Source organism: Hydractinia symbiolongicarpus, chromosome 13 (assembly GCF_029227915.1).
Source record: "Hydractinia symbiolongicarpus strain clone_291-10 chromosome 13, HSymV2.1, whole genome shotgun sequence".
NCBI classification, from domain to species: Eukaryota; Metazoa; Cnidaria; class Hydrozoa; order Anthoathecata; family Hydractiniidae; genus Hydractinia; species Hydractinia symbiolongicarpus.
Genome location: NC_079887.1, coordinates 15,562,639 through 15,589,769, shown reverse-complemented (window position 1 = coordinate 15,589,769; position 27,131 = coordinate 15,562,639). Strand labels below are relative to the sequence as shown.

Genomic DNA, 27,131 nt, shown 5'->3' with positions numbered 1-27,131 from the left:
ACCAATAAATATTCTCCAAAAAAAATAAAATTCATAGGTCAATTTTAAAGTTCTTTCGAACGAACTCAACCTGTGTTTAAGTGAAAGGTAAGCTTTAAAAGAAAAAAAACCACACAAAATATAAGGCAGAGTCTCGATTTTGCTCGGGTTTCTGCATCGTACAGGTTATCTGTTGCTTCTTGTTGGTCCTATCTTGCTACATCCCACTTGGGCAGACGATCTACGTACCTATTTGCTCACTTAGGCGCAGGTTAGGCTGATGTGCTAATCGAAATCAAACTTCCGTTTGAATTCTATTTTTTCCGGTATGAAACTTGCATGTCTTTTAAAACAGAGAAAGTCTCAGAAACTATTGTTTTGTAATACCCCTTGTTGCTTTGCCTTTCAATTTTATATTTGCTACTATCCAGTTATGCTGTCCAACATCAGCTATCAGTTTCTTACTTTTTTTTGAGGGAGTTTAGCCTCGTGTTGCTTATAAGCTGTGGCCTATATGAAAAGTTATTACTAATCCTTCCACGGTTTAAAGCGATGTGTCAAACTTCCTGTTTTTTATGATTGTTTTATAACTGTTTTTTGTTTTATGATAGTCAAGATAAAACTCGAAATATAAATCAGAAATACACCTGCTTCTTGAAAATATTTTCATTACAAAGGAAACTACACCAAAGTCTCTTTTTAAATCATTTATTAACCCGTTTTCTTTTCAAGTTAAGTGCCATGAATCTACCCTAGATATACAGCATTGTCACCTGTGAGGGATGTCATAATCGGATCAAGCCTATCAAAGAGCAAGCAAATAGAACACATGTGAGCATTTCTGGGTAAGTATATTTTCTTCCTTCTGGGGTAAGATCTGACCAAAATATGTCAAATATTATCTTGTTTGATGTATATTTTACAGGAATGTGATAAAATTAACATTATGTTTATGCCCCGGGTACTATGTGTAATAAACACGAATTCTAACCCTAGCCAGTAACTGTACTAAAACGTTTGATATACATAATTTATAAATTTATAACACTTCTCAGGACATATACAATATTGACAACCTTTTCGTCTGAATAAGATCATTTCTAATAGCAATGAGTAAGTTAATGTTCGTTATATTCCAGAATCGTATCAGATACTTTTTCTCTTCCAAAAATTTGACATAAATTTACGCAAAAAATGACTAATTTAGGAAGCTTTTGCATTTCCTGATTTTTTTTAGAGTTGGTGGTTATTAAATAGAAGCTTTATTATTATCCTTACTTTCAGAAGGAGAGATAGAGTGAAATTAAACCAGATTATACCTCGTGTACATCAATCAATCAAATGTCTTGAAATTTCTCAACAATATGATAAAAAAAAGTTTGCGAATCATATATTCTTTTGCTTTGACTAACTCTTGTTAATGTTTGCTTTCTTTAGAATGGACAGTTACGAAAAACTAAATTCAACGTTGGCAAACGATACAAGAATCTTTTTATGTTATGAAGTGGTTACCGACGCCATCAATGGCCCAAAGATGTTGGATAGAATTATTTTAATATCTCTTTATGGTGTCACGACTTGTCTTATTGTTGTCTTGAACGCCTATGTATACAGCAGATTTAAAAAGGAAGAAAAAACACGCATTAATGTGCAGTTTGTGGTTTTAACTGTGTCTAATCTCTTGAATGGTATGCTATCCTTGCCTATTGTGATGCTAAAGTTTATCAACTTCGGTGATAACTTCAATTGCAAAATACGAGTAGCGGTGCAATTTTGTTATCTCTTTCCCATGATATACTCTTGGTTCATAACTGTTGGAATATCCATCGATAGATTGGTCGTTCTAACAATTTCCAGATTGAGTGGAGATTTAATAAACCGACTTAATATACTATATCGTGTTATATGTTTTATTTTCTGTTTAATTATTTCCATGGGAGCAGCTCATCAATACTGGCTAGTCAGCTCGAATGCAATGACTTTTAAAGAAGCAGATGTTGGAAATCCAATGCAAGTTGGTTTATCTCAAATAATCATAGAAGCTTGTGTTGTTTTTCTCCCCTGTATCATACAAATGATGCTAGTTGGCATTGTCAACAGAAAAGAATCTGTTATGCTAGAAGGAGGAGAAAACGTAAACAGTCACAACAGAAAGATAATTAACACTATAAGTTTGTTGATTTTATTCAATGTCCTCACTACAGTTCCACGAATGATTACTCAGGCAATGCAGACGTACCACCCAGTGATCATGGACACACGAAAACGATCTGGATATTATTGGATAAACATTGGCGTGTTATGTTTACATTTCAATTCCTTGTTCAGTGCACTAATTTTGCTACGAAGAACATCCACATTTAAAGTCAATACACGCGGATAACAAGCTTTAAACCGATAATGTCTGGAGTAAGATTGCAAAAAGACAACAGTGAAACTTCAAAGTAACATTTGCCACAAATTATTTCTTGCATGGTATTTTCGTTCCTTATGTTTTTAAGTATGCACAAGCTGACAAAGGTTTAATTATCAGCATGTATTAAACGAATTTTACAAATGCGACATTTTAATTCAAAATACTTTCTCTGTCCTATAATATGTAACTTGTGGTGTGCAGTTATTTCTGTGTAGGAATTGGACGCTTTTTATTATTTTGGAGGAGAAAAAGAAACATCGACATGCTTTGTGGAAATTTTTTTTATTCCCAGACATTTCTTAGAGATTTTTTCGCCCTTTAGGTTTCTCTGGAATGAAATGCTTAGATAAACCAATTATTTGTAAATTAAACGCTCATAATTTAAAAAAAGCGTCTATAAAATTGTTTTTTATTCCCCTTGATGATGGCCTTACATCCGAGACTGTGTTCTGTTGGACGTATGCATTTCACCGGATGTAAACTAGCTAAACAAGTAAAACTTATAAAAGCGGGAAACTTGAGTAGCTTTACATTTACGGTTATTAGAGTTAGTGCAATAGCTTTACACTATTGACCTGAAGTTATTACCTGTGATATCTTCTTTGCTCCGTGAATTGTGACGTGTTGACAATAAGTGTCGTTAATAAAGACTAGTTATTAACCGATTAGAATTTTCGGCTGTCGTACCAATTTCGTATATCCTTATTTTTTTGTTGTTGTTGTTTTATGACAAAACCTGTAAGTACCCCTTGTTGTTAACACATTGATTAAATTCATTTACTTTACTTTACAAGCAAAATCAGTCAACCGACATTCTTTATTGACAGAATAATAGTCGTCCATAAAATATGGTTGCATATTGTAGTTACAACCTGTGAAAATATTGTAGCTGACTAAATGACTTTTTAGAAAAACGCGTTCTATGTTCTGCTGCCTGCTGGCTAATGTTACCATATCATAGCCTAAAACATTTTTCGTGATTGAAAAGTGTTTGAGTTATCACCTAGCTTCATTCAAATTATATGACTAACTAGATATTTCCGGCCAACTATACACTCCATGATTAAAGATAACAATGTTATTATTGTCGGTATAGTAACAAGTACTTTAATATTAAGGCAAAAAAAAACGCGAACTCGTGTTCAGATCAATTTATTTCCGTATCGTCAACGAAAATAGAAAATCGCATCTCCGTCAAACATTGTGAATTAATTATTGCGTGAATGCGAGCTTCGTAATGGATTTAACATGCGCGCGTAATGAAAACATTGTCGGGAGAAGTATATCGGATTTGTTATTTCGTGCGTCCTTAGCACAGCTACGTTCTCGCTTAAAGACAGAGCAGGAATATTAATAATAGAGTATAGGAATATTAATAACATAGAATTTATAGTATTCTGGTGCAGCGTTGTGATGCCTGGTTTCTCTTTTCACTACGTAATTACGTTTTGAGATGTGTGTTAAAATAGATTTTGTTTATTTAACGCTTTTATATCACGATCAATACAATGGTTTAATTTGTACATGTCATATTTTTCAACAAAGTTTCCTCGGCAAACATCGCGGTTTGCTGCCTGCTCCGTTGAACTAATATATTGAGATAAACAGGTCATTGTTCATTAAATCAAGTTCAGTAGACTCTTTATAATTCGACTTTCTTTATCGAAAAATTCTTCTTAACGCACGAACGATAACTCTCTAACAGTCGAATCTCCGTAACAGGAACAACGCCTTAATTCTAGCAATTATTTTTGTCCCAAAGAGTATTTTTTCTCTATAATTCGAGAATCATGGTGTTTCTGGAGCTTCACATGATTCCAAACGATGTTTATTATTGTTTTGATATTGTGACATGTTGTCGGAGGCCTTACATGATTCGAGTATCAGTCTCAAATACAACATTTATGTTTTGGTGCAATTGACCTAAAAGGCTGGTATATCTAAATTAAGGCTACCTTAAATCTCAGTATTTTTTCGTGCTGCACACTAAATTGTTTACATTTATAATTATTATTAATAAATGCGAAATTTTCTCGAGCAAGATACTTTTGCCAGTTCAAAGAATCATGCTAAATTGGCCATATATTCGAAAGATTGCAAAGATAAGTCATTTTTTACTGCTCAAATAACTCGAACGATTTTAAATATCCCAATTCTTGTCTTATTAAAGGTATACTGTATTCGCAAAGTGGATATTTTACAACTGGTACTTATTTACAATCCGCATTTTGTTTCTACTCGTACCGACAAAGTGTAAGGGTAAATACTTGGGCCCAAGGCTGAAAATAAACATACATATACTTCTTTATTTAATTGAGTTATTTTTTATTTATCAACTACAATGTAGCTATAGTGCAAATTATATTATAGTGGAATTAGGTGCATATACTTTTAGATCCGTTTTTAACATTCAATTTCCATTTACAACACCTTTCTTTTGATCTTTGGAATCATGCCTAAAAACAAAACAAAAATATTTTTCTATAAAATGACTATAATAAGAGTAAGGCATATTTTACGGAACATTTTTAGTATTAGTACACGTATTATGTAAAAGAAATTAGCTGAAACGCTACTTTGCCGTACTAAGAACCCACCATTTGGCAAAGCCCGGAGTATGGCCGACAGGTGATAGTTTATAAGACTGGAACTTTAGTATTTTTTTTTATTATGCTTGCCTTTATTTACATTTGTGTTAATATAAATCATCATGATCTCCATGACAAACGAATGTGAGCGAATAAAGTTGTGAGAACTAGTTGTGCCTTTTGTGGCTTTTCACTATTGCTTAATTATTTCTCTGCTCTGATTGTAGAATGTTATTCTGATGTCCACGGGTGCTGAAGCAACTCGCTAAGAGCAACTATATTTGTAGTAATTAGCTACTGCATGATAAACAAATTTATTGTCATCTTTGTTTTGTCTGAATTTTAAAACCTTGGTTTGGGTCAGTATTTATAAAATGTAGATAACTCAATAGTTCCCCTTAATTTAATTATATTAACTATCGCTACCTACTGGATATTAGCTTCATCCGAGAGCCTTGTTGTTGAGTCATTTATTTAATTAAGTATGCTTTTTTAATATTTAACTGCGTATTAAAGAAAATGATGTTTGTTCTTGAAGACAGGTATGTGAACACTCAAAGAGTTATTAAAATCAGTGTAATACTATGCTATAGCTATAAAACGTTACCTTCAATTAATGCAAGTTCATTTCTGATGTGGTCTAACTCTCTTGCCACGATTTTATCACTTCTATAGGAGTCTTGGGGCGTTGCTGGCATTGGGCTATCAGTTCTTGTAGGCACGGTTGGCTCTTGTGTTCCTGGTTCTTGTGTTCTTGGTTCATGTGTTCTTGGCTCTTGTGTTCCTGGTTCTTGTGTTCTTGGTTCACGTGTTCTTGGCTCTTGTGTTCCTGGTTCTTGTGTTCTTGGTTCACGTGTTCTGGGCTCTTGTGTTCTAGGCTCTTCCGTTCTTGGTTCACGTGTTCTTGGTTCTTGTGTTCTTGGCTCTTGTGTTCTAGGTTGACGTGTTCTTGGCTCTTGTGTTCTTGGCTCTTGCGTTCTTGGCTCACGTGTTCTTGGTTCTTGCGTTCTTGGCTCACGTGTTCTTGGTTCTTGCGTTCTTGGCTCACGTGTTCTTGGTTCACGTGTTCTTGGTTCTTGTGTTCTTGGTTCACGTGTTCTTGGTTCACGTGTTCTTGGTTCTTGTGTTTGCGGTGGCACTTTAGTTGACCATGTGCCTTTTCCTCCACGTCCACCTTTCTTTTTTCCACCTTGTCCGCCTTTTTTCTTTCCTCCACGTCCGCCTTTTGTTTTTCCCCCACGTCTTCCTTCCCCTTTTCCCTTTTGGCTCTCCTTTTTTGCATCTTTTAATTGATCATTTAAGATCGCTAAAATATAGTGACAAAAATTTTAAAAGCTTCTACTGACAACACTATATATACGGTATGTTTTAATTACTCTTGACTTCCTCTCATTGCAGCACCTGAATGTGCCTCTTTAGATACTACCCAAATTCCTTACTACAACGTTTTGATCGGCCAAAGTAGTGAAGCACGACGTGAAACAAAAACTTTTAGCCAGCCACTTGTCTATTAAAAATTTTAACGTTAATAATAACTACGTACAGGAAATTTTTACTAGCGTATCTGAAGCTTCTTTTAACTGTTGTGATAAACTATGGTCTTTTTCATCTAAATGAAGCGAGTAACAGTTATTGTTAACAGAGTTTGTACGTTATTAATAGGAAGTAAATTTGACATTGATTGTAACATTACCTCTTCTCGCAACTATGAGTTCCGTTTCCAAGTTATCTAATTCTTGATCGTCGTTGTAAAACGGAGCTAAAACAAAACGTGGATTTCGTTAGATTTCACATAGCTGGCAATTTACCTCCACAGAACGTACAAGATGAAAGAAAATTAAACGTAGTATTAGGAATATATTACAACAATATACCTGCTTTTACTGCTAGAAAAAGAAAGGCGAAAGTAATAACCAACTTCATTTTGACTGCTGCGTTGAACAACTAGAATTCAACTGATGTCTTCGATCTGATGCCCTTCTTTATTACGTTCATCCAAATGAATAGCCTTCAAACATAAATAAAATAAAAGGATTTGTAGCCAACACGTATAGGTTATTATAACAAGATATAAAAGAAAAATAGCCTTGATCCTTTTGCTACTGCAGATCTAATTCTATGCTTAATAGCTCATTTATTCTATTACTGTATGTTACCTTATTTACATCTATCCTCTACATATCTATGGGGTCTTCCTTTCTTTTATGTTGGTGATTGTGAAATTATACTCAGTTTTTTTGTTTTTACTTTTAATGAGAGGTCTAAATTCCCGACGTCTTCCACTCTGTAAATTCTGGTTTTTAATCGAGTGAAAATGTATTAAGGTAATATTGTTATCTACACGAAACTCTGGCAGAAATTTCTAATTTGTAAATTTCGTCATCCTTTATAAATAAGATTAAAATGATATGAGTGAAGAAAAAAAGTTACATGTAGAATCAAATTAACTGATTTGTTGTCAACGTAATGTGCAGAACATTATTAATTAAAGTATACGTCATTTTGGGAAACTTTTTTTTCATCCCTCGGCTTATTGCACTATTAAAGCATGACAGAAGCGAACAATATTTTTATAACATAACGCCTAATGGTTCATGTCATACTAAGGGTAACATAAATTCATTTCCTTTGACAAACAATGAATTTAGCTAAAAAAAGAGCTATAGCTGAGGTATTACGTATTTTCTAAGATTTAAATCTGTCTTAGTGGAAGATTAATTCCTTTATAAGTTAATCCTTTTTTTTTCCATACTTTTCATTATACAATGTAATTTGTAAAAACTTCTCATGTACGTATTATGCTGGTTGCATAAAAACACCGACAATTTATTCCTCTATGCCAACTCAAATAAATCGTTCTAACAATTATTATTGCAAAATAGTGCAGGAAGATAAAGAAAGAGCCCCGTAATAGAATGAGTGATTGAAAGATAGCATGCTGGTATTATATTGTCGATACTATCAACTGCTCTGTAGATCGCCTCACTGTTATGCCAGACGTTGGGTAGCAACGAACAAAGAGTGGATATAATTGCTCATTGCTCTGGGAACTTTAGTGTGTGTTAATAATTGTATCAGCAACAAGAAATCTTATCAGGTCAATATGTATTACTTTATACAAATAACACAAGGTCTAGATGTAAGCTCAGGCTAATGTTTATGAAGAATTTTTTAGCCTCGAATGTTCTTATTTGCGCTTTCAAGAAAAATATAACGAAGTAGACGGTAGCCGTGGCTAAATTCAAGGATCTGCCCGTCCTCAACCTCAATCCCAGGGTTTTTTTACTCTTTTTGATGAAGTGACAACGAGAAAGAAATAGCCCTGGCACTAACCGGTCTTCAACACCGCAAAAAAATGTGGTGTTTGCTCGATTACCGACTGTATTTTAGGCCAGCAAGACAAACTACTTGACAAGCTCGTCGAGTTCATGAGGTTCATTCCTTCAGCGCAGCAAATGGAAAACGTAACACCAGAATAACATCAGAAGTGTTAAGATAAGATATCACTCTGGTTTGTTATTAAAATACAGCTACAGTAGACGTCTGTTAATTCAAACACGCAAGGTACTAAATTATTTGTTAACAAATGTTCGGATTATCGGAAGTTCAGAAACAAAAACTTTAATAAACTTTAAAGGTTTTATGCTAATATAAAGATCGCTGGCGTGCTCGTGCAGCACGAGAAAGTTGTTCACAGCATTAGAAGATTATGAAGCAAAATATAAAGAATTAAATGTAGTTGGTCTCAAATTTGAATTTTTTATTCAGAAGAAAACTTTTTGTAAATTACACTGGTGGAGTAATTATAGTGGTTGTGCATATCAGGAGCAGTAGCTGGATACACATTTATATTGAAACAAGAAGCCCTGGGAGCTAAGAATTTCCGCTCGCTACCAAAATATTTAATGACAACTTGCTAATTCGTTGTGTTATCGTGCCAAACATTCGGAGAGGTTTGGTGCATGACGCTCTGAAGATAAAGCACACAAGTGACATTACATCTTACAACAAACGCAAACAAAACGAAACGTGTCATAATAAACTCACATTTTAAAAGAAATTACTAACAAAAAAATACAGCCTATCATTCATGGTTGAAGGTCCTGCGATTGAAACGTTTATGGTCTTAAACGGCATTTAGTTGACAAAAAATCAAAATTTTGATGTGACCATCATTTTCAGCATACTTTTATTATTAACTGTGCCAAGTTTTGTCAAAAATAACGTAGTTTTAATTTTTGGACAAATTTTGGCCTGAAATGACATTTAAGTGACAAAAATCAAAATTTTGATGTTACCATTATGTTCAGCATACTTTTTTTTGTTAACTTTGCCAATTTTTGTTGAAAATGGAGTAGTTTTAATTTTTGGACCAACTTTGGCCTAAAATGACAATTAGGTAACAAGAAATCAAAATTTTGATGTCCCCATCATGTTCAGCATACTTTATTTGTTAACTGTGCCAAATTTTGCCGAAATTGAAGTGGTTTTAATTTTTGGACCAATTTTGGCCTAAAATGGCATTTAGGTGACAAAAATCAAAATTTTGATGTTGCCATTATGTTCAGCATACTTTTTTTGTTAACTTTGCCAATTTTTGTTGAAAATGAAGTAGTTTTAATTTTTGGATCAGTTTTGGCCTAAAATGACATTTAAGGTGGTAAAAAACCAAAATTTTGATGTCACCATCATGTTCAGCATTTTTTTTTGTTAACTGTGCCAAATTTTGTCAAAAATAAAGTAGTTTTAATTTTTTGGACCAATTTTGGCCTAAAATGACATTTAGGTGACAAAAATTAAAATTATAATGTCACCATTGTGTTCAGCATACTTTTTTTGTTAACTGTGCCAAATTTAGTCGAAAACAAATACCAATTTTGGCCTGAAACGTCATTTAGATGACTTCCCAGTACTTAGGGAGCTTGGGTACGAAGTTTAAATTTGTGACTTTGCAATTGACCATTTGGAACAGGGTTAGTTAGTTAGTCGGTTATACCAATACCATCCTCCTTTCTAAAGAACGTGAAATCCCAGGGTCGATTTTTTCTCAAGAAATGCTCCGAAAAAAAAAAGACGGTTTTAAAAAATTTCCTACGCCTTCGGGCGCGGAAATTCAAAAAGGATTCCAATACGCAAAGTAAAAATGCTGTATATCTAAAGACACTTTGTTATCAGGCTGCAGCGAAGTTTTAAATGTGAAAAGACAATTTTGTTGTGGTCTACTTGCAAACTTTCAGTTAAATAACTTTTCAAGAAACATTATTATGGTATATAGAGTTTTTATTTATTCATGATTCTGACCGTGTTGTGAACTTTAGGTGTAAATGGTACATGTATGAGCCGAGTTGCAATGAAAATCAGTTTAAGTATAACCAGTTTAATTTAAACCAGTTTTGTTAGTTGTGAATGGGGCATTAAATAAAAATAAAAATAATTTAAATCGACCTAAAATCTTGTATGACACTTGCCAGAGTGATGTTTAGGAATTGTTTTTAGTGTGGGGAATTCTCTGCTATAAACTTAAAGTTTCATGTCCTCTTTCCACTTGTACGCAAAATTGAAGAAATGTGTAACTACCACAATTTTTCTCATTTCTATGTGTTTAAAATTTTTCCCGTATTAAAGAGTCCCGACAATTTGAGACAAGCCTTTTTGACCGTTCTGCATTATCTACAAGAGCCACAGCAATATGGTACGAGCTGTTATGACCGTCCTGAACTGTCTAGAGGAGACACAATAACATGGGACAGCACCCAACAATATGGAACGGAACCAATTTTACAACAATATGGAACAGGCACACTAGCTAGACATATATATTTTTACTTTTCAATATACTTTCATCATCAAAAAATTAATGTTGTTACTTTTACCTGTTTCATAATGATTGTTAAAAGCATTAATAATTCATTAGCGCCACTTGCAAGCTATTGACAATAAATAAAAAGACAGGTACCTTCTGTTTCAAAGTGAGAACTTTTTAAATTCTTTACCTACCTTCTTAACCAAGATCTTTAAAAAAATATCGGCAACACGTTTTATAAAAAGTTCACCTAATTTATTTATTGTCTATAATATAGCTCCCCAACAAACAAAAGCTCCCTTGCGTACCACTATCTTGTTTTTGCATTACGCACTCGTCACTTCAAAATATTCAAATGTCACTGGCCGCAATTTTTTGGGACGATGACAGGGCTATTTCTTGCTCGCTGTCCCTTCAAAAAAGAAAAAAAAAAGCCCTGGGATTGAGGTTGGCCCGTCCTTTGTATATCATTTTTGTGTTTCCCTAACATGACTTTTTTTACGCACAAACAGACAGGTATTATTGAAGAGACTATTCGGTAACCCTTGAATAAATCAACGGGTTCGCCCGTCCTTTATTTATTGCATTCTGCGTTTCCATAACATGACCTTTTTTCGCGCACAAGCAGGCGGACAGAATACGCTATTATTAAAGAAATATAAAAAAAAAAACAAGATTAAAAAATATATATTTGACCTTGTTGTAAAAGCATACAGGGTAACTTTAGGGTGAAAAATTCTTCAAGTTATTTTTTGGTAATTTTAGAAATTCACAGTATTATGTCCTAATAATCAATGTAAGAATTCAAGCTTAGTAGCTCCGTTCTTAATATATTCCTTATTTTTTCTTAACCTCGACTTTGAAATAAAGAGGTTCTTCATAAGAGATGTGGAAACATACAGCCATCTGAAAAGAGAGGAAGGTGGCAAGTTTGAATGAAATAAGTGGCCATGCGGGATTGTCGAAGATTGTCGTAAATCGAGTTTCTTGGCGATTCTGCACGAATGTTTATCGCTTTCGATACGCATGCGCAACAACTCTCATATATAAGCCATGCTTGACATGCTATATTCCTCGATCTTTCATTTTGCTGGAATGTTAACTACAATTGTATATCTTTAAATGTTACGATGTTTAACACAGTATATTATTTTTATTTTAACGCACTTTATCCAAATAGCCATATGGGACATACTTGTAAAGATTATACTTTACCTTCATCAAGTGAGCAACTGTAGTCGTATTAGCAAGCATTAACGAGCTTCGAAGCACGAACGCTGTTAATAATTGGAAATGGTGCTCATTAAAATGACAAACATATCTATATATAAAATTTATTTGCAACAAAGGCTGTGTGTTTTCGTCCTGTTAAAATACTGTATCAGTCCTCCCATTTTGGATCAGGGTAGAGACAGGTTTTCATCCAGGGCACAGACCAACAAGCTAGTAAAAGGGTGAAGCCATCGCTAGGATCACGCCTGAGTATATTATTGTAGCGATTTGTTGTATTATCAATTAAATCACAAGTAACTTTCAGCAATCAAAAACGAAAGATCATACAATCGAAGACGAAAGTTATGCCATTATGCTACTACACTATTGTTGTTTATTCATCCCTAGATGATACTTGAGAAAGATTAGGCAAGAAATAAAAGTATTCCTGTACTACGTTCATGCAGTTTTAACTTGCTGATTTTCACATCACTTAGGATCTTAGAATCTTGATTTTGCGTTATTTGAAAAATAGAGTACTATTCTCACATCTAACTTGTAAATGAAATAAGAGTGAAAACAAAATTGTAAGAATAAAAACCATTGACAACGTTTACTCCCAGAATTTCATGTTTCCTTTGATTCTAAATGCCCTAACGAGAATAAAATGAATACGAATTTGCCACAAAATGTGCAGAAATTATTAGTTACTTAAATGACAACTACAATCAAATGCTCTTTCCTACCTTGCTTTGTGGTGTCCTGCAATAGAATATTTTGCAGCAAAAAATTTACAGCGCTATAAAATAAACAATAGAGGCATAGAACTTGTGTATCTATTAATATGCGTAATAAGTAACCTCTTTTTTAATTCGAAATAATTTTTTCCATGCGCTAAATTAGTGAAGTCGCCAAACGATAATTGACGCCTTTCACACACTCGTAAATTATCAGACACAGCACTGTCGGAGAGCGTTTGATATGCTCTCCCGCTTTAAATTTCAAGTGGCATAACATTTTGCTATACCAACATTAATTCCACCAAAACCTCATTTTCACATGTCGGATTAAGTTAAAAATTTATGCACACACCAATTTAATGTTATCGAATATGATCCTAAAGTCAAAACGTCAAAATTCTAAAATTTTAAAAAACACGTAAATTATGCGTTACGCTTTTCATGTTTACATTCTAGCGCTCGAATTTTTTATTTATTTATTTTTTAAGTCAGTTGAAACTTAAAAATTGTTTTCATTTGTGTTGTAACTATCAAATAGTATTATTGTACAAATAGAAAGTTCTCAGGCAAAAATACTACTTTACAACAAAACAAAACGTCACTTGAACTTGCTAGATAAAGTATATAATTTAGCATCATAACTAGATTCAGCCTATCATTAGTTTCGATTTCAAAAACGAGGAAAATTGTTGTTAATATCAGGTGAAAGTTGTCGTGAGGATTTAACTAAATGTCTCTCTAAGGGCAATGCATGGTTTTGCTTTAAGGAACTAGTTTGCCCGCAATCGCATGTAAATTCCATAAAGTCTGTAAAACTGATCGATCTTCAAAGGGCGAGGAAACGATACTGATATTTTTACTTTCTTTTTCTTAAAAAAAAAGATGTCAATTACATCATCAATATAAAAATGTCAAAATTAGAAAACCTGTTGTAACAGGTTGTTTGTTTGCTGTATGAATCTAAAGATTTCACATTCTGTCAAATCAATCAGGATTTCAAAAATCACATTCATTTTATTCGAAAAAGTTTAGAAATAGCAGCGGTACACCAAAGAAAACTAATTTGGAAAGGTGTATTCACCGTTCCTGTAAAATGAGTGAGGGAAGGAAACATTCGTCGTCTGCTATCTTTATTCCTCTGATGTATTCCGAAAATTCTTTTGAGTTTTTGCTGTGGTCACTTGCTGTAAATTTGCTGAAGATAGAAGCAACAAATTTTGATAGGTTGTATAACGGTGTTCCAGTGCAAGAGACTATTGGTCGAATTGGATTTCCTTGTTTATGAATTTTTGGTAGTCCGTAAAATCGCGGTGGGGGTCCGTCACAAGGTTTCAGTCGGTAATACTGCTTATCGTCGATGTATTCTTTTCTCTTCAACTCCATTAAGATGTTCCTGGCTTCTCGTTTGATGACTTCTATAGGATCTTTCTTGAGAAGTTTGTAAGGCCCGTTGTTGATGTGTTCGTTGCACTTGTCGATGTAGTCAGGTGTATTCATGATAACCGTTGTTCTCCCCTTGTCTGCTGGTAGGATTATGATATCTTTGTCCTTCTTTAGATTCTTCAATGACAGTCTTTCAGATTTTTGCAAATTGTCCTTTGGTGTTTTGCTTTTCTGTAGCCCAATGATGGAAGAAGGATCTCCCGAAACGTCGCCTATTAAACTATCATGTTCAAGAAATAATAAACTTTCCACAGTAATATGAATACTGAACAGACAAACCGAAATATTATCTTCAATAAGAGTGTCCTTATTTGAAAATTTGATGTCGCTAATTGGAAATAAGCTTTTACCTAAAAAGTAATTCTTACTTGGAAATTCCATGTCCTTAATTTAATTGTTTATTTCCTTTCTAGGTATTTTGCAGCACCACTCTCGGAACTGTTATCGTACCTGGACAATCGGAGGTTTCTGTAATACTTGAACATTTCCACTGTAAGTTCAAGGGTGAAAACAGAGGTAGCAAAAAACTTTGCGCGCGTATTTTACGAAGGGAAACCATGCTTATTGCTGTTTATTGGATTCTCCTAAAGATATACTACATGTTTTTAAACGATGAAGACAGTTGCAAATATCGTTTTATACCTGGAGTTATCAACAACTTCCCCAAGAACATAACAACCAGAATGTGTGGTTTTGGAGCAAGAGACATTTGAAGGCAATTGAAGACAATTGATATAACCATTTTGTTTTTGTGGAGTTTGTTATTTCGATCATACAATTTATACAGCTCGAACCTTTTCTAATTTATAACTCGACACTCATTGGGTTCCCTTGAAAATATGCTATATTTTTTTGAGCGATGACGACAGTTGCGCGAATCATTTTATACCTGGAGTCATTAACAATTGTCCGAAGAACATATAACCCAGAATGTGTGGTTTTGGAGCAAGTTTTCCCACTTTTATAACTTCAAACAAAAGTAGTTTTCTTGGGTTATCTAACTTTTGGAGAAATGACACAAAATCTGTCTCTCTGTCTCTATTTCTTTCTTTCTCTCTCTCTCTTTTTTTCTCGCTCTGTCTTTATTTTTCTTTTAGTAGGAAAATTATTGGGGGGGGGGGGGGGGGGGGGCTGGGTTACGGCAAATTTGAAAAACTAAAAATGTTGACCTGAATCTTCGTTCAACTGACTCGCTTCGAGTACTCTGAATTCCTACCCCCAAGTTAAAACATCTGCTCAACAATATGTGCTATTGGAAGCCAAGCTGTTCACCATTAAATAATCCACGGTTTTTAAGGCATTAGGCGCTTTTTTTAGTACAAACGACACGTAAAATGCCTCAAGGTTCAACTTGTACTGTAATGTCTCAATTAAGAACACCCCTGATTAAGTGCGCCACTTAAATAAACACACGATCTAATAATAGCTCTTTAATAAAATGAGTTTAATTGAAGCATTACATTATTCAAAAATTACAAGAAATTTAGAAAAGAAGCATAACGTATTCTATCAACAAAACAAATTTTTAAAGCTATAAAAGAATAAAACCATTAAAAACAAATGAAAAACAAATAAAAAACATAAGTAAACAGTAAACAAAAAGTCAACTAAGAAAAACAAACAGATCAGAGTGATAAATCACCATCTAACTGAACTACTTCCCCCTATCGTCCATCACGTTAATGTAATGCGTGCGTATAAAAGCACTTTCAACGTTTTGGGCTAGCATACTATAAAATAATTTCAACAGACAGCTTCTTTTCTTTGTATGTATTTCAGAATGATGTGCCAACGTGGTGTTTTGATAATCACAATTTTTCTCAAACATTCTGACACTCGGTACATGTCTTGACACAACACCTGCATTCATCATCAACATGCCGGTGTAAACATCCTCCAATCGAATTGGATTTTTTTGAAAATACGGAATTATACTTCCTACTACATCTCTTGAAAGTATGGCTGATCCACCGCTACAAAAATCAGGATAGTTTTTCGTTCCGTACTCTTCAAAAGTGACTTTCAGCTTTCCTTCTCTGAACACGTTTGTTTTTACATGTTGGCGTCCTGCATACAATTTAGTCTTAGGTGTATCTGGATGATCAAGAAATTGAAAAAGGATCATTAGGTTAACGTACACGTCGTCATCTGCCTTCAGCAAGTAATCAAATTCACAGTGTTTATACGCCCATTCGAAAACTAGCTCAGTCTTTCTTGGAAGCTTATAATAATCTTCGTAAAAATCTCCTTGTATTACATCTCCATAAGTCGCAATCTCATTCTCAAGTTTTTCTTGTGTTGTTTCATCTGTTGTCTTTGCCACAGCAAAGAAAGTGCGAAAATCGTTTGTTGTATGCAAATCTAATCTCTTTCCCCATGTTTTCCGAATGGTATCTCTACGCTGGAAATACATTACGTTACTGATCACCACAACTAACAACTTTATTGGCTTTTTGCTACACGAAAATTTCGATAATAATTTAGTCACGTGTATGTCTTGATTAAGATTGCTCAAATTAGCTTTCACGTAAATCCTTGAGTAGTCCAGCTCTATTACAAATTTGTTAAAGTATATTTCTGAGCCCAAAAAAATGAAGAATATGCAACATAACGTCAGTAAAATGACCACTTTGTAATTTATTTTAATTCTTGATTTTGTCATTTTTATAGTGTTTCACTAAGTAAGTGTTATTTTTTAATATCTTTGAATTTATTCATTTCCGGCGTTTTGATAACTCTCCACATCTACCAAAGCAATGTCTATTATATCCTCCTATAAAATATAAAAAGTTTTAAAAACAGTGATACACGTTGTTTACAATCTATATTATAATGCCCGTATACGTCTTTCTGTCCGTCCGTTTGTCTGTCACGCAAAATGGTGGCTTAGCTGCGACGGGCGAACCCGTGGATTTTTCCACGGGCTAACGACTAGTATAATTTATAACAACGTTGAGGATAAAATATTTTCCACAAACTAAAAACATATTAAAAACGTACTGAGCCTGAATACTGTGCAACTGGATCTAGATTCTGATCTGGGGTTCCAGTCATAGGTATTAGTACACCCATTGGATCCTGCGTCCTCCTTTCCCTGTATGCCAAAGAATGTGAGTCTATAATTGCTAAGGAAAAATTATTTTGGAAATTTTTTTCTCTGTTTGGTGAATGTCTTAACAGTAAGATAACTTCCACTGTAGATACCCTGAATAGGGGAAAATATACAACCCGAGAAGGATATTGTACTGTCCGCATGGAAATCAGATGCGAATCAATAAACCTTTCCCGAATTTCATAAATTATAATAACATCATCCAAAATTTTATAATGATTCTGTGCTCTTCGAATTAGGATATTCAGATAGAATATTAAATTATCATGACAAAAATGTAGTTGGATTTTATTTAGATTTGAAGAAAATAATTGTTTGGAAAACGAGGCTATTTTTGGAAAGCTTGGCTATATAAAGGGTTTGACCGTAACTTTCATTGTGAATGGCGAATTCGGCGGCGAATTGGCTAAGAAATGTCGTTTTAATTTTAACAACAAAAAACATGTGGCGAATTTAAAATACTGAATATGTGCACTTTTTGGGTACTAAAAACATAATAGTTATTTTGAATTCTTTCCAGTAGTGTTTTTCTAAGAATCAACAGTAATGACTACATTTTGATTGGGTGAAAGTTTCCAGCAAAATATTTTGCCGCTAAAACGTAAGAACTGTTTCTACCTATTGATGATGCGATGTTTTTGAAGCAAAATCGAAGCAAACTAAACTAAAATACATTTCGTGGGGAAATTTACCGTCCAACTAGTTTCGTAAAAATCTGCCTTTACAATCAGATCGATTATTGCCAAATTGAGCACAATAGCAGCATGGCTATATCGAGTAAATGTAATTTTTTTAAACGTACAAGAACGTAAACAAGCCGTTTACGAGGGACAGGTTGTTTGAGGCATATTGCAAGAAGTTCCTGCGCACCAATATATTTGTAGAATATTATACAGAAAAGAGCGTTAAGAAATTTTAAAACCATTATTTTGAATCGGTTTCTACAAAGCCTCAAACCTGTGGGGGGTTGAATTCAGATCAACTTTTTGTAAAAATAATTTCAGTTTTCCAATTTGTAAACAACGTAATGTGGAAAGTGTAAAATTATCAAATTAAAACACGTGGAAAAGCTTCACCATCTTTGTATAATAACAATTTTTCTATTTCAATTTGAGATTTTATTGACGTTAAAATAGCTATTTCACGAATTACTTTTTCCCCACTAAGAATTTAACTTTATTGCTACAAACAAACCAAACAGATGAGTTGCAGCGTGACGTATTGTTTTGATTTTGAGTCTAGCACAATCGACATGTGCACGCGTGTACACAGACAAGAAATGTAAAGAACAGACCGCAACTATTAAAGAAACCAAGATAAAAAGCAACTATCTTTTTGAAATAATTAAAACCTGATTTTTAAAAAAATGATAGTTATTCCTTAAATCTATAAATTAAAGGAAATAGTCATTTTTCTTATGTGGTCTTTCTTTTTTATTGTCTGTAAAGCGCATATACGGAACTTTATAAACACTCCCACCTATTTAACTAACTTTAATTTCGTTAGAGGTAATACCATCTAAAAGTAACAAATTATTTGCTGTAGTAGCCAGATTTACACAGACAAAGCAAATTATCGTGATACGGTACGCTTACTCATTTCTATTTGGCGCCATTTTATAAAACTGAAAAAGAGATAATAAAAAAAAAACTTTAAATATAAAATATATAAAAATAACATAAGTGATGTGTGAGTACTTATGAAATAAATAAAAAAGCTTTAAAAAAATTTTTAAAGTTGCAAATAAAATTACTTCACATGTATGTACTCACGCCACCATTACCATGCTGTTTTTGATTTTCATTTGTTCTGCAATTTCATTTTTGCAAGTTGAGCATTTTACATCAAGAATGTACCTTAGCATCTAAATTGCGCATGAAACTGAGTTATTCTGCCCAATCATATTCTCTAACCGTTAAGCTTGGTTCTTACCTGGCACTAAAGAGCACTAATAAGCACTAGCGTGCGATAGTTATTGTGCATTAAGCAGCACTGAAAAATGAGGATTACAGCAAGTAATCTGTTTTTGCTTATATTGTGTATCACTTTGAGGCAGGCTTCAAATTGATACACAATATAAGTATGGCATGAGTATGGCACGTAGAAGTATAGCATCTCTTCCGTCACACAGTTTAAAATGGCGTGCATTTTTAAAACACTTTCTGGTATAAAAACATAAGAACCATAATAAATGGTGGAATAATAATTGCACTCGTATAAATTTAGGATGGCATTTCGTTTTATTAAAATAAAATAAAAAACTTTGAAAATATATAAATTAACGAAAGTTACAACCAACCTCTTCATATTTTCCAAATTTATTTCTTTGCGTCGGTCGTCACGAAAAGAAAAAACGAATTGATTTTATAGCTTTTATATTTAAAATCATGTTCAAAAAAGTGTGAAAAAGTGTACATTAAGCATTCTTACTCCAGGGTGAAAAGAATTATTGTGTTTACACGCAATTTTTCTTAATGAGATTTCCTCCCGCATTAAACGTGTGAACGTTGTGAAGACTTAGACGGTAGACACAGCGATGAACTCATCCCGGGACGAAACTTATCACGGGATGAGATTTAAAGTGTAAACGGCCTCTTAATCTTCGAAGGAAACAATAGAATAAACACTCATTTTTTACTGCTGATATTAGGATTTTTTAATAACAACACTAAGCCTAAGTGCGCGCAAAAGATCACTAACGAGCGATAGTGAGCACTAAAGAAGCGCCTCACTTATTAAAAAAAAATTCAGCGTTTATGAGATATCGCTCGTTAGTGCTCTTTAATGCCAGGTGGGAACTAAGCTTTATTACACACCTTTGCGTCATAACAAGTATCTCACAATTCAAATTCATGTGATACAAAAATATGATTGCGTAAAAGCGGCTTTTGGGCGTTTACTATCCTTCGGCATTGATGAGACACATTTCATTGTGTAATTTAATTTTTGGAAGTGAATATGTGTTCAACAATAGATTTATAATTATATACTGAAGAAAGATAGAACACACCATTTTTCAATATTTTGAAAAGTCGATCAGATACCAGGTTTGCATATATCTAAGAAAAAAAAGAAGACATATATATATTCTCGAATCTTGGTTAAAATTCTCAAGTTTATAACTAAAGTAAAGCTACCTCTATTAGCCAAACTTTAAATGATTGACGAAGAAATGACTTCATGAATTAACTGCAGTGAAAACGTAAGAATGTAGCCGTAGGCAATGATGTTGTAAGGACCAGAATATTTACAACAGGCCAACCCGCGTATTCACCGACTAGACTTTTAAATTCCGCAACGGATTTTTTTTTAATAACCCGTTCATGTTTTGTATTATGGCTATGATACTTACTGAGTTTCAATATTTATCTATTAGGCACCTGCGTGCCCATTTTTTGGTGCTATACATCTCAGAGGCTTTTATATTTTCTATTACTTAAAACTACCCCTAAAAATCTCTATAAAATTCTTATAATCGGGAAATTATAACTCTCATTAGGGTTATTTTTAGAACTTGAACCTTACAACACAATATGTTTTCGACACCTGATTAATCCGATTTCCCAATTTTTTTGGATTTTAACTGAAAATCGGAAAAAACGGATTTTGGGAAATTTGTGGGAGATTTTTAGGCATACTATGTAAAAATTTGATTATATTTTAAATAAGTTTCATTTAGCGTTTAGAGGGGTCAGAGAAAAAGTGCTGACATAAGCAAAAATTTTTGGTGTTATTTTGTTTCTTTTGTGACGTACCATAAGTGTGCCAAGTTTAATTCAATTTTAACAAGCCTATGAAAAGTTAATAAGGAGGCAGGGTGGAATCCATTTTCCACCGCTCATATGTTCAAAAAACCAGTGTGCGTATAATTCTTTAACTTGATCCGACATATGAAATGCTGTGTTAGTGATGTTAATGCGACAGTGAAAGCCTTCTTAATTTTCGACTTTTACTAATACGCTTCAAGTTACCAGCGATACATCAAAGAAAACCAATTCGGAAAAAATGTAATGCTGGGTCAAACTATACTACTAACTGTAAGAAAATACGTACTGTATGGTCATGTAGGTAATTATTAATTGTTTTTTTTTCAGCAATTGTTATTTGCTGAAATGATGTCTTCTGGCAACAATCTTATCATATAGCCATAAGTTTTTTATATGCTTATTTGATTTTTACCAATTATGGCTACAAACGCAGGAGATGTATGATAATGATGAAAGGGCTAGAAAACGGCTCACGTAAGATCTCTGTTATTGATGTTGTGCTCCATCCTCGCACATTCCGAATAAAATTGTGCGTAAAAACCAGACCACTCAGAAGGTCAAGATACAAAAAATTATAACCGCGTTATTGCAAAATTGTAGACAGCCTGTTAAAAAAATTATTACTTTTTCATAATCTCCTTCATTTTGATAAATGGACCTGGAATACGGTTATATTTATTTCGCGCCACAATTCTGTTCCAATCCTGTTCCAAAAATTATAAATTACGAAACAAGTATATAACAAGCTACTACTATTTGTATACCCGAACTTCTGCATGGGGTTTTAAATTTTATCAGCACGACCCTGTACCAGGGCTTCTTGAGATCAAACGAAGTTAGTACTCTAAACACATATTAAACACATCTTGCTGAACACGACCATAACAACCCCCTTGCTTGTTTTTTATTAAAAAAATGTAAATACGAGAATCGTCAACTATTAAAATCACAGCCCAGCAGAACAGCTATCTTTCTCAATTTTTATCTAACACTCGCGTAAACAAACAATTAAGAAGATTTTAGTACTCTTATATTAGTCTCTTTATGTGAACGTAGATTTGGCGCAAAAGCTTTCCTTTGAATAATTTTCCATGAAAAAAAACATGTAAGTTACCACTGTTTACCAACCAAGCATTCAGCATATCCGTGAGATCTAGCCTAACTCCTTCTTCCCAAGCACACCAATATAGTACTACTTCAGTCCAGATTTAATTCTTCGATAAACACTTTTTCATCATGTGTAACAGATCCCATCAAGACTTTTATGTTTTTAAGGCCTCCAATCATCCTAACTAAAAACATCATTATCTGCTTTAAAATCCTCAAAAGTATCATATTAACTTTTCTTATAACAAAAAATTTTTCTTAACAATAAATGTGGAAATGAAAGTAACTTCTAATTATAATTGCAAAAGCAGACAAACGCGCGCTGGTAATTAAGTGATTCTGTAAATTATTAGTTAGACGACGACTAAAGCATGTCCTAGGACAACTAATCCAGTATTTTAAAAGATGACTTATTAGAGGCAACGCCAGATTTCGCAAGATTACATGCTCCTTGAAATAACAGTGAAAACGAGGCCGATGATAAGTCCTAGTGTTTGCAACATACAGTATGATAATGAGAAATAAATAATATAAATGAACATCATAAGAAGTGAATAAAATAAATCTTAAGATATTCTCAAGAAGCACTTAAATCTCGAGTAATAGCCTAGCCTAGTCCGATTAAGCACCAACTCCTAAGATCGGAAGATTAAAAGACTTCCTAAGAGCTTTAATCGGTTATTTACTATGGTACTTTTTTATAACTTTCTCAATACTCGATCTTCCTTTTTACTTATTAGAAGAACGTTTTCACTTAAATATTTTTGAAAACAGCACGATAAAATTCTTTTAAAGACTTTTAATGAGCAAAGTTTGAAATATCTCGCAGTGTTAAAAAAAACTGGAAAATTTTTCGGAATTTTTTTGACACATTTTTGCACCACGAATTGCACAAACTAATGTAGTATATACGTATCTTCGGTCACGGCAAATATTCCTAAGTTTGAGTAAAGCGCGTGACAAAAATCGGTGATACAATAAACGATTGTAACTCTCATCTTCAAGATATAAAAGCTGTTGCGCAAACAACAGAAGAGCATAAGCAACATTTTACAAGAGGATTGCTAACTGTTAAAATTATGCATATTTTTTTATATGCCTGGATAAACATAGCTTGATAGCCGATTATTACCATCAGCATATTGAACTTCCCCAAAAATTGTATGTGCTGGTTAATGTATCGTATAAAAATCGTAGCAAAAAGTTATGTAAATTTTAAATTGAGAGTGTAGCAAAAATCTTAAAATACTTTTGGCTAGTTAAAAGCTGTAATATATGTTTCTATTGCATTTATGGAAATTTAGAAAATTGTTTGTATCGTAAAACAGGATTTTTCTGCGGAATAAAACAAAAAAGGTTAAACATATTTTATTTATTTATTTGTTTGTTTATTTTAATTTATTATATTTTTTAATTTTTTTTTTATTTTATTTTTTTTGACGCCTAAAAATACCGTTGCAGCCCAAAATTGGGACAGCTCATATTTTCACTGCCAATATTTAAACTGGGCAAGAAATTAAAATTAATCTTTCGTTACTGCAAATGTTTTTGTATCGGGCTTTCGAACTTGCAAATTGTTTCTTTTAATAGAATCGCTTTAATTTGTTTACAACTTTGCTAAAATAAATCAATTACGTTTTCCTTTGTTTACTTTTCTATCTTAACGCGGTTTTAAATTAAAACAGTTAAGTGGACACTCAATAATTAACTTAGACAATAATCAAACCTATATTAATTTTTACAATTTGCCAAGGCCGTCAGATAGGGCCGCACTTTGCTTTAAACCGCGTCAGTAACACCAACACTACGCCAGAAATACCAATGTAGTTTTACTGCTTGTTGTATAAAAATGTGCTGGGTACAAATGCTGAAACGAAAATAGACTAAAAATTTTTTTTTTCTTTTTTCTTAAGTTTTATTTTTAGATTATTAAAAACGTTTTCTTGTACCTTTTTTATCATATTTATTATTTTCCATTTTACAGTACTATCCACTGGCCATGTTTTTTCAAAATGTTAGTTTCCAATATTAGGGTATAATTTTGATTGTACTGAATTCAAATTTTAATCAAAATATCACATTGTTTTCATTCTGTTAACAAAAAATAATACTAATAATAATACAAAGTTCGTTCCATTTTTAAAACGCAAAATAATATAATTATGTAGTCTCCATTATTTCGACTTCTTGGTGATGCTTAAATTATCAACGAAAGTATAGGGAACTTATACTTGGAATTCCTATAGAAAATAAAGTCTCGAGCCAGAATGTTTTAAGGCCGCTACGATCGCGTTATTTATAACAACAACACTTGTTTATGTACATATACATATGCTGTGTTCATGTACAGACCTCTGTGTTCAAGTGCAGACTATGTGTCGTAAATTTACTTTGCATGTCGCGTTAATCCTGTTTCAGGATTAACAAAGAGATTGTTGTCTAAAATGCATTTTATGAGTTTAAGAGTTTTTAAAATTAATCTTGTTATATCCAAAGTATGCATTTAGTACATAATTTATTAATTTAGGTTAAGATTTCCAGCAACGACGTCAATTAGAGTTTTTTAAAAACAATCATCTTTCTCAAGTAAATGACTTTTTGTCATGATCCTTTGTATTTTTATTCCTTAAGGCTGGTTCACACTTCATTTAAGCGACCATGCATCTGCACATGCGCAAAATCTATTTTTAATATACTACGTAATTTTCGCTCATTTGCCAGCATTCGTCGCAGCAGTTAAATCTTGTTCAACTACCACGGCGAATGAGTATTATCGACCAATCAGATGCCGTATTTTTTGTTGACTTGCAAAAATTAAAATCAAAATTGCAGCTAAAAATAAAAACACACGTGGACAAAAATGGAGGAGCAGTAAACAATTAATTACAAAGAACTAATGACTTTGTTACAGCAACAACCTTTAGCTTTTAAGGATACACTACATCAGGAAACAGTGGTTGGAATTACTAATGGATCCCATGAAGATAAGAATGAATCCAAGTAACTCCTCCAATTTGGAGGGCGTCATCCTAAAATGGCGAAAAATTAGCTCTCTATCAAATAGTTTAAGATCCTGAACCAGGAGATGATATTGTCCTTTTATATTTCTCTCCTTGTAGGTTTAACGAACCCAGAATCTTCTTTTAACTACGCGAGTATTTTTACATTTCACCCGCCTTCGCAACAAAAGCAATAAAATAATTTGCCTTGCTGTAAGCTCCATATTTGTTTTAGTTGAAAGATTTTAAATTTAAGGCGCTAATTGTGAACAGCATTCTTCCGTTCGCAGAGAATAGACTTTTTAAAAATCTCCCTATTCGAGCGACCACAGGGAATGACTGTGAACCAGCCTGACAATGGTTCACCATTCTGCATCTCTGATCATGACGGGCAAGTATTATTGTTGTAGCAGCTTAAGTAATATTAAATACACTAGTCGATAAGGCCCGTGGAGAAATCCACTTAGGCTGAAGGACAATGGGAAAATAGGTTGTTTTGGATATTTGCTGACGTCAGCAGTGCATATACAAAAAAAATTGGTAAAATTAAGTTTATCCGTTTTCTGTAATGTGCAGAGATTGAAACGCTAATGACAAAAATTTATATTATCATGTGCTATTGACGAACGGTTAAGAAGAATAAAGGTTTAAAATTTTTGCTGACGTCAGCAAAGTACCTAATAAAAGTAAGAAAAATTTTTCTTTTGAAATTCATAAACCCATTGCCTTTATCGTATAGATCTTGAAACGCTGATCAAGAAAATGTATATGATCATGTATCATTGACAAACGGTTGCAGAGATATCAAGGTTTAAAGGTTTTTTGATGACGTCATCAAACCGTCCATTCCGAAACGGATTTGGGGACCCAGGTTTGGAAAACTTACCCAAATTGGTCCCAGGTTGTCCCTAGTTACCCACGCGGTGAAAAAACATTGACGTCACCACCTCGTTTCTAAGTTATTTGGCCTCAAAGTTTTAAGTGCATTGTAATGGCTTCACTAATCTTAATTAACTTTCCTTTGACGTCAATACTATTTTATCGGTAAAGTTTGGTAAATTAAAGAACAATTTTATAGGCGATGTTTTATAGAATTTGTTAAAGCAAATTTTGAAGAATGTAATCCACTTTGCAAAAGTGACAGACAGACACACGGAACTGGCGTATTATTATAGAGACTAGTCAATAAGGCCCGTGGAAAAATCCACTTAGGCAGGATAACAGAGAAAAACAACCGTCATTTAAATTTTGCTGACGTCAGCAGAGACCTGTCCGAACACCAAAAAATTTTTTTCAGAAATTTGTATGCCTGTTGCCTTCATTATCGTATAGATCTTGAAACGCTGATCAAGAAAATGTATAGGATCGTGTACTTTTGACAAACAGGTGCAGAGATATTAGGGTTTAAAGGTTTTTTGATGACGTCATTAACCTGTCCATTCCGAAACGGATTCCCTGACCTAGGAAACCTACCCAAATTGGTCCCAGGTAGTCCCTAGTTACCCACACAGGATATGACGTCAGTTATTTCCACCCGTTTCCAAGTTATTAAGCCTTAAATTTAAAAGTGCAATGCAATGGCTTCACTAATCTTAATATACTTTCCTTTGACGTCAATATTGCTTTAACGTCAAAGTTTGGTAATTTACAGAACAAATTTATAGGCGATGTTTTATAGATTTTATCAAAGAAATTTTATCCACTTTGCAAAAGTGACAGACAGACACACGGAACTGGCGTATTATTATATAGACTAGTCGATAAGGCCCGTGGAAAAATCCACTTAGGCAGGATAACAGAGAAAAACAACCATCATTTAAATTTTGCAGACATCAGCAGAGACCTGTGAAAACCCAAAAAAAATTTTTCAGAAATATGTATACCTGTTGCCTTCATCGTATAGATCTTGAAATGCTGATCAAGAAAATGTATATGATCATGTATCTTTGACAAACTTTTTATCTT

At 33.4% G+C, this 27,131-nt stretch overlaps 3 protein-coding genes across 3 annotated transcripts; 1 reads left to right on the top strand and 2 right to left on the bottom strand.

Moving 5' to 3' along the window:
• Nucleotides 1–201: 201 nt before the first annotated feature.
• LOC130624121 (uncharacterized) lies at nucleotides 202–2,755 on the top strand. The gene is made up of 2 exons (XM_057439690.1): nucleotides 202–824; nucleotides 1,417–2,755. Exon 2 carries the CDS (start codon nucleotides 1,418–1,420, stop codon nucleotides 2,360–2,362), a length of 945 nt encoding a protein of 314 aa, XP_057295673.1. The 5' UTR covers nucleotides 202–824; nucleotide 1,417; the 3' UTR covers nucleotides 2,363–2,755.
• A 1,938-nt stretch (nucleotides 2,756–4,693) lies between these two features.
• On the bottom strand, nucleotides 4,694–7,296 carry LOC130623733 (variable charge X-linked protein 3B-like). Its single transcript, XM_057439245.1, has 6 exons — nucleotides 7,140–7,296; nucleotides 6,858–6,991; nucleotides 6,677–6,742; nucleotides 6,527–6,592; nucleotides 5,591–6,289; nucleotides 4,694–4,851 (listed from the first exon to the last, which is right to left on the bottom strand). Exons 2-6 carry the CDS (start codon nucleotides 6,904–6,906, stop codon nucleotides 4,817–4,819), a joined length of 915 nt encoding a protein of 304 aa, XP_057295228.1. The 5' UTR covers nucleotides 6,907–6,991; nucleotides 7,140–7,296; the 3' UTR covers nucleotides 4,694–4,816.
• Nucleotides 7,297–15,663: 8,367 nt separating this feature from the next.
• On the bottom strand, nucleotides 15,664–17,302 carry LOC130624151 (beta-1,3-galactosyltransferase 5-like). The gene is made up of 2 exons (XM_057439718.1): nucleotides 17,182–17,302; nucleotides 15,664–16,954 (listed from the first exon to the last, which is right to left on the bottom strand). Exon 2 carries the CDS (start codon nucleotides 16,841–16,843, stop codon nucleotides 15,836–15,838), a length of 1,008 nt encoding a protein of 335 aa, XP_057295701.1. The 5' UTR covers nucleotides 16,844–16,954; nucleotides 17,182–17,302; the 3' UTR covers nucleotides 15,664–15,835.
• Nucleotides 17,303–27,131: the final 9,829 nt, after the last annotated feature.

Excerpts from the sequence above, each read along its gene's own strand:
- LOC130624121 (XM_057439690.1), top strand. The coding sequence starts at position 1,418 with ATGGACAGTTACGAAAAACTAAATTCAACGTTGGCAAACGATACAAGA.
- LOC130623733 (XM_057439245.1), bottom strand. The coding sequence starts at position 6,906 with ATGAAGTTGGTTATTACTTTCGCCTTTCTTTTTCTAGCAGTAAAAGCA. Across the intron at positions 6,743-6,857 it reads TTTTCTAGCAGTAAAAGCAG|CTCCGTTTTACAACGACGAT; the intron begins GTATATTGTTGT and ends GTTTTGTTTTAG. Across the intron at positions 6,593-6,676 it reads ACTCATAGTTGCGAGAAGAG|ATGAAAAAGACCATAGTTTA; the intron begins GTAATGTTACAA and ends CGCTTCATTTAG.
- LOC130624151 (XM_057439718.1), bottom strand. The coding sequence starts at position 16,843 with ATGACAAAATCAAGAATTAAAATAAATTACAAAGTGGTCATTTTACTG.